Below are 8,053 nucleotides of genomic sequence, written 5' to 3' on the forward strand. Positions count from 1 at the left end.
GAAGGCAGTCACATTTACTTACCATTTGTCTATTAAGTTCCCAACAGATTACAGAGTAGGTCAAGTGCAAGGAAACCAATTAGCCGCCAGAGAATGCTATCTAGCCATGTTGGCCATGGACGAGCACGTATAGACGATGAGCATAGATGAGAGATGGGTTACCACAGAGCCCACGGAAGCGCTGGAAGACGTTCCTTTGGACAAGAGTAACCCCGAGAAGTTTGCAAGGATTGGAACAAGCATGGAAATTAAGACAAAGCAAGACCTTGTCCATTTTTTAAAGAAGAGCATGGATGTGTTTGCATGGAGTCACAAGGACATGCCGGGTATTGACCCAAGTGTAATCACCCACCGTCTGAACGTGTATCCTTCCTCCAAACCCATGCGTCAAAACAAGAGAGTTTTTTCTCCCGAACAAGATAATGCTATTAAAAAGGAAGTCTAGAAGATGGCAAAATTTATCTGGGAAGTTTATTACCCGGACTAGTTGGCCAATGTGGTGATGGTCAAGAAAGCTAATGGCAAGTGAAGGATGTGCATGGACTTCACCGATTTGAACAAAGCTTGCCCAAAGGATAGCTATTTGTTGCCACGCATTGACCAGCTAGTGGACTCAACTGAGGGTCATAAATTACTAAGTTTTATGGACGCCTTCTCAGGTTATAATCAAATAAGAATGGACGAGGTGGACCAAGAGAAGACGTCTTTTATTACCAGCCAAAGTTTGTTTTGCTACAAGGTGATGCCATTCGGTTTGAAGAACGCGGGGGCAACTTATCAAAGGCTGGTTAACCATATGTTTCGTCTACAGATTGGATGGAATGTGGAAGTTTATATAGATGATATGCCGGTAAAGAGTTTGGACAAGGAAAAGCATTTGGACGACCTTCAAGAGACCTTGGATACACTTAAACGATATAACATGAAGTTGAATCCAAGCAAGTGTGCCTTTGGAGTTTCGTTAGGAAAGTTTCTTGGGTTCATGGTTTCACATAGGGGAATTGAAGCAACTCTCGATAAAATTCAAGCGATACTGAATATGGAGCCACCAAGGAATATCAAAGAAGTCCAATCTCTCACTGGACGAGTTGTCACCCTTAACAGATTTGTCTCAAAAGCTACTGACAAGTGTTTACCATTCTTTAAAGTTCTTAAGAAGGCATTCGAATGGACGGACGAGTGTTAGAAGGCCTTTCAAGACCTCAAGACCTACCTCACCACAGCCCCTCTACTAAGCCTGTCCATACCAAGTGAAGAATTATATTGTATTTAGCAGTGTCCCCACATGCACTGAGCTCAGCGCTGATTAGAGAAGAAGGAAAGATACAGAAGCCGGTTTATTATACAAGCCGAGCGTTAAGAGGGGCAGAAGGACGATATCCCATGATGGAAAAGCTAACCTTTGCCTTAGTCACGGCTTCTAGGAAGTTAAGACATTACTTTCAAGCTCATGTCATAAATGTCTTGACAGATCATCCACTAAAGAAGGCGATGAACTAGTTGGAAGCTGTAGGACGACTAATCCAATGGGTCATAGAACTTAGCGAGTTTGATGTCAGGTACCAACCAAGAAGCGTGATAAAAGCATAGGTATTGACGGATTTCATTGCAGAGTGAAATGTATTTGAATAACTTCAAATGGTTCAAAACAAAGGGCCTCATATATATATATATATATATATATATATATAAAAGGAGAGAGAAAGGGAAACTAAGACGCCAGAATTTCACATCTTCACTATTGGGGGTCCTCTCCAATGTTAGGCTCGTCGTGGGCAGGCTGAATGGTGGCATCGTCTTCAATATTAATATCTTCAGAACTCATATGGAGAAAAGAGCTTGCAGCTAAAAATAAAACTGCCCCCTAACTCCAACTCCTGAATCTGCCCCTGTTGACAAATACGCATAAATATATCATGACAAGCTGGTGAAAAAAAAAAGGGTTTTCTCAAACATTTATGATGCTTATTTACACCCCATCTTAATTCCTCCCACCATCAGGCCTTTCTGCCATTTCACCATCTTCTTTTACTCTTTTCTTTTTTCTCCTGGGCCATACCTGGAGACCACATTATGGTTGGGTTTCAATGTCCTCGGAGATGCTATGCATAAATTCAGGCCAAACGCTAACAGGTCACTGGTCAATCAACACATGAACTTTTAAAACAACACTGCTCCACATTAATTTAAAGCACCGTTAACTGTGTGACTTACAAATAAACACATTAAATGTCATTATGACAAAATTTTCAAAAAAAGATTTACAGATCTTTTAGCTGTCCACACTTCATTTGTTGCTTCAAGCATCCCAATCCCATAGGCATAGCTTTTTATGAACAAATTTATACAATCTTAATTGACAAGCAAGAAGCAAAAAATGAAGTGCAAAACTCTTAAAACCCCCCGCATTTATTACCTACCCCAGTGCATTTACAAAGTCCTCAGCTGTGGTCAAACCTTCAAATTCAAAATACCAAATCCAGGCTCCTCAGACTTTCCTCAAAAAAGTCAACCAAGTCTTGCAGTAGATCACAGCCGTTCATCAAAACCTTGCCATGTACGTTAGCTTTGGTTCTGGTTCAGCCTATCCCAAAGCGATGAGCACTGTCTCCTCGCAAACCCAACTCTCTTTTTTTCCAAATCATAAACAATTTCGAACCCTTGTTGCTGATAATTTCCAAGAATAGCCCCGGGCCCACCACTCAACTCCTCGTCATCTCCACCGTCCATCAACATCAAACACCCAACGTTCTTCTTCTTATCACCGTCCAAAAACTCGTAGAAATAGTTTCTCCTAGGTAGCGCCACACTGGATCCGTCCCCAACGAAGTGTAAAACCACGGCAGGCACATTCACAACCTTGCCATCGTAATAATAACACGGCGCAAGTCCCGTCTTGTCCTCCACCTCACTCGCTCGCTTGTGAACTCGCCCGACTCGTCGGTCGAACTCAGCCACCACCGAGTTGTAAAGACTCGCCGGCAACATCGTGAACGTTGTCCCCGAGTCCACCACCGTCCCGCCGTTCCCTCTCCGGTCAAGCCGTTTCACAATCTCCGGTGCCGCAATATTTCTCTTCCCCACAGAGATTCCCTTGAGTCCAACGCTGTAAAAGTAAGGGTGACTCGGGTTGTCGAGCATGGAGGTGTACACAAACTCAGCTGAGTCAGACCCATCAACACCCGAGCTGTCCTTCCTTTCCTTGTCGTCGTAGCGGCCGAGAATGAGTGGACTCGGACGATGAACTCGGTACTGATTAAAGGAGTGAGAGACCAAGCAATAAGAGAATCGGTTACCGAGTTGAGGAGAGACAGTAGCGATTTGGGCTGGCAAAGAAAGCAAGCCAGGGCCGAACCCAGCCACGCCAATTGGCTCACCGAGAGTTGTGTGGGCACACCCAAAAGTGAAATTTGGAAGAAGCATAGAAGGAACAGAGGAGGTGGGTACAGATAAACTGTCTTTGTAAAGGCGAGCTATTAAGCTTCCATCACCGTAGGCGTAGTAGAAAGGTGGGCAAGAGAAAGAGGAACAATCAGAGGTTTCGATATAGTCTAAAGGGCAACGAGAAATGGCACAGAGATCAGAGGAGGAGAGAGAAGTGTGCGCGGCGGAGCAAGCTGGGGACTTGCATGAAACGGTGGCGTTTTTGGAGAGTTTTGGTGGTGGGGTTGTGGTGGTGGATTTTCCTTCGCAGAGAATGCATTCAAAAGGGGAACAAGGAAACCAGACGAGGTCGGAGCCAGTGTCCATGTAGAGAGAGATGGGTTGTGGAGGGTTGGAGCCGATTGTGAAGGAAAGGGTGTAGTCACTGCCTGGTGAGAGTGGAAGAGAGACTTGTTGTTGTTGTTTGTTGAGTTTTTTGTGGTGGTGGTGGTGGAAGCGCATGGAGGAGCGAGTGGAAGTGGATTTGAGGAGGTGGTGTGTACTGTTGAATTGGTTTTTGGAAAGGGAGTGAGTTAGAGGTAATAGCAGAAGCTGCTCTGATAAGGTAACAGATAAGCTTGAAAAACAGAGTATGAAACAGAGCAACAAGGAAGCCATAATTTTAGAACCAAAAGAGCAGAAATTTTGCAACTTCTTTGAACCTTGATTTTATATCACTGTTGAAGTGTTTAGAGTGAGAGTTTAAATTTGTTTGTAGAAAAAGAGAGTGGTGAGGGGGAGTTATATGGGACTTTGGCAATGCAAGAGGACGAAGGTTCTGGTGTGGCTCTGCGTTTTGGTGCGTCGGCCCTTGTTACTTACGGATCGTTAGGTGCTTTTTGGGTCGTTTAGAGCTTAGACCCATTTACATCATTTGTACAAAATTTTCTATTTATTTATTTTAGAATAAAAACATTTATTTATTTGTTTATATTATATATTCAACAAAAGATAAACTTTATCTTATTAAAATATTATTTTCTTATTTTTTTAATTTTTTTCCACTCACAGCAACCACTCTCTATCCTTTTTTTTTTTAATCATTGAAATACATAAAAAAAAAAAATTTTAATTAAATACAAAATGCATAATGCTTTTGTAAATTTAGATGATTATTATAGTAACTTTGCAAATTTACATATCTTTAATTTGATTGATGTGAGGAATTTTGGGACTTAAGCTGTAAAATCGAAATGTTTTTCTATTTTTTATTGTTTGGTGCAAATGCATCATATGCAATAGTGAAATTCTAATATCAATTGTTGTGATTTTGTCTATTCGGAGCTAATAAAGAGCACTGATACGAAGTAGAAAATAAATATCCATACAATACAATAATATTTAATATGATTTGACCAACTTCATACCTACATCCATATATAACACTAATTAAAATCCACTATCAAACATATGGATTATAACCAAGCGGTCCAAGCTTAACCAAATATCACAACACTCACTACTCACAAACAAATTTCCCCAACAAAAAAATCTCTCACTAATTTCACACACACAAACTTACAATTCTAAAGTCGTTATACATCCAATAACTTTCTCACACTCACAAAACAAACAATCTCTCAATGCATATCCATGAGCATCTCTCAACTCTAAGAGTCTAACAAACTACTCTTTGAAGAAATTCACTTATGTTCTTTTAGGAGTCTTCTCCTCTCCCCATGTGGGAGGACCCTTCGGTAAAAGCCACTAAACTCTTTTCAACAGCACCTATCTATGAGGCTTAAATTCTATTCATTGATGGACAAATAATACCTAATTAAAATATAATCTCACCAGCTCTAATTTAAAACTTCTTTTCTTTTCATTTTTTATTTGGGGGAACACTTTTGATTGATGGGTTTGGTGAGTTTTTGTAAATGTTTAGGCTTACATATGCTTGTTGTTTAATTTTTTTTTTCTAGGCTACTGTTTTTTGGAAAATTTCTTGTTGTCGACAAAAATACATTTTTGGTCTCTATATTTTGGTCATGTTTTTTATCTGGTACTAAAATTTAATAACTTCATTTTGATTCTTATTTTTTTAAATTTGCTGTCATTTTAATTCTTGTCGTTATCTTACTATTAGAAAACGCAATTTTAAGCTAGCTGTGTAATCTATTAATCACATACATACTCTCTCTCTCTAAGTGAGATGATAGCTTGGATCAAAATAACAGCAAGTATAAAAATATATAGATAAAAAAAGGTATTTATGTTTTGTTTAAGGTGGCCAAGAATGTTGTTAGTGAAGGGAATTTCACCAAAATCCCAACCTATGAGAAACAAAAAAAATAGAGAAAACACACGCCAAAGAAAACAATCACATGCACAAGACAATATTTACGTGATTCGGCAATTTGCCTACGTCTACGGAGTTGCAGGGATTTTACTATTATCAAGGAAAAGTATAAAGTATGGCTACAAATATTCTCACACACAAAAAATACGGCAACCGGATCAAGTCGAGTCGTCGAACCGGATCAAACAAAACTTGGCTCCACAAAACCCAACAGTTAGGGGCCAAGTTCAATTTAATGGAGCTAAATTCTAAAATAAGCCTAGTGTTAAGGATGTTTTTGAAAAGTTAGGAGGGCCAAACATGGCCCCCCTGCAGCAGCAGTTTTGATCAGTCTCTGAAAATCAAGAAAAATCCTATCTTCTGCATTAAGAAAAATTATTGTCTTCTCTGACGAGAAAAACCAAATCATAACTAATTGGAATTAGAAATTATTCAGAAAAAAAAAAGAAATAGAATTAGAAATTTGAGGTAATATAATTCAACATGGGTTAATCGTTCTGATGCACTGTGCTTATCACAGCAATGATAATCATTTTAGTTTCAAAGTTAATTGTGTAATTAATGATTGAGACAGTTGATGTGATGTTGATTAATCCCAGGGGCGGCACATTATATACTTGTGAATTGTGAGAAGTTGTGACTTCTCCGCTTGGTAAAGTGTCCTTTCCTTTTTGAACCTTGGGTTTGGAATTTGGATGACCATGAGAAAGTAGTATTACACTATTGGGTTTTCTCACCAACTCCAATTCCCTTTTTCTTGACCTTAAATTTTTTGGATATTAATATTAGTTTGGAGTTATCCATAACTTATTAAACTTAAATAATGTTAGTTCCTCTACCAATCATCTTAGGAGATACCATCCAAAGCTCAAGCAATTAAGTGGAGCCAATCAACAAATATGGGGCCGTGGCTTAGAGTAATTATTAGATACTCTACATTAATATATATATATATATATATATAAAAAAAAAAAAAAAAAAAAAAAAAAACAATGAATCTAATTAAAAAAGACATCAGCTCGTAATATGTCGGAAAAAAAAAAAAAACATGCTTTTCTTAAAGAGTTTCTTAAGAGTACTTGTTAATGTGTATTTAATACTTTTTAAATGACCATCGCATACTCTTGGTGTATGATTACTTCATAAGTATAAGTGTTTGTGGGGTGTGGAGACAAGAGCCAGGATTCAAGTCTCTAGAAGGGAGCTTCACACATATATACACTTAGATTGTGCTAGAGTAGAATTCCTATCTTGTATAAAAATAAAAAATAAAAATTTTTTAAAAAGTGAACATATAACTCAAGTAAATAATAATTTATTATTCCTTATCTTGGGCACTTGGGCGACTCAATAAAAAAGTTCACATTTTTTATTACGTGACTTGCTTTTGGGTTTGGAGTAGCAATACATCTTTACTCTTGAAATACCAAGTAGTTTTTGAAATGTGATATTTCATTCTTTAAACACCGAACAATGAAAATGAGTTTTCATTTTAATAGTATCACTTCTTCATTTTTTATGCATTTTCATTAATCTTTTCTAATTGCTTTTGATGAAGACAAAACTTACATATAGTGACACTTAGTTTTTTTTTGTTGAGAATAATGACTTAGTTTACTGTACTTCCATTAGTTTAATTATTTTTCTTAGAGTACTTCCAACATTTTATGGGTGACTCAGTTTTCCACTTTTCCTACATTTTAAAGAGACCTGGAGAGGAGACTTGTTAGATTATATCGGCTGAGCAGTCAGCAGTGATAAATTGATTATAATTTCGATTTCAACATTGAATGTGACTTCTCCCATGAGTTAAAGTACATATACCTTACCTTGGGTTAGAATGATCGAAGTAAAGTTTTAAAGTAAAGGACTTTCTTGAGATGCAGTAATGGTTTTCTTCTTGCAAAGGTTTGGAATGTCACACTGCATTCTTCAATAATGCAAAGAGGGATATAAATCTTCAATTAGACTTGGTAAAGTTTAAACGAATCTTTGAAATTAATTTCAAAAAGATGGTAATTGTGATTTGAAGAAAAAGATTTTATGAATCTCGATCAGCATTTATTTTTTCAAATCTACAACCTCATGTTTTTTGAAAACTGTTCATTATTATCACATCGCAATGTAATTTTCATGTCTTGCCCAATCGTTTTCAGCAAATAATGCGAATATTTTTAACATTTATGGGGAACAAAATTTTTGTAAATCTTATGCCAACAAGTAAGCTTTGAAGGAAGAGAGAGAGAGGGACTATTTTTATACAGTTGTAAAGGAGTGTGACTTCCAGGCCGCACTTTGATGCATTATCCATTTGACAGTTTTATTTATCAA

At 37.6% G+C, this 8,053-nt stretch overlaps 1 protein-coding gene across 1 annotated transcript; it reads right to left on the bottom strand.

The window, feature by feature from the left end:
• Positions 1–2,210: 2,210 nt before the first annotated feature.
• On the bottom strand, positions 2,211–4,265 carry LOC126709393 (probable aspartyl protease At4g16563). Its single transcript, XM_050409606.1, has one exon. The coding sequence runs from the start codon at positions 4,039–4,041 to the stop codon at positions 2,563–2,565; it is 1,479 nt and encodes a 492-aa protein (XP_050265563.1). The 5' UTR covers positions 4,042–4,265; the 3' UTR covers positions 2,211–2,562.
• Positions 4,266–8,053: the final 3,788 nt, after the last annotated feature.

This window comes from Quercus robur, chromosome 12 (genome assembly GCF_932294415.1).
Source record: "Quercus robur chromosome 12, dhQueRobu3.1, whole genome shotgun sequence".
In the NCBI taxonomy this organism is placed as follows: domain Eukaryota; kingdom Viridiplantae; phylum Streptophyta; class Magnoliopsida; order Fagales; family Fagaceae; genus Quercus; species Quercus robur.

What these genes read in the sequence shown, in the direction of transcription:
- LOC126709393 (XM_050409606.1), bottom strand. Translation starts at nt 4,041, where the DNA reads ATGGCTTCCTTGTTGCTCTGTTTCATACTCTGTTTTTCAAGCTTATCT.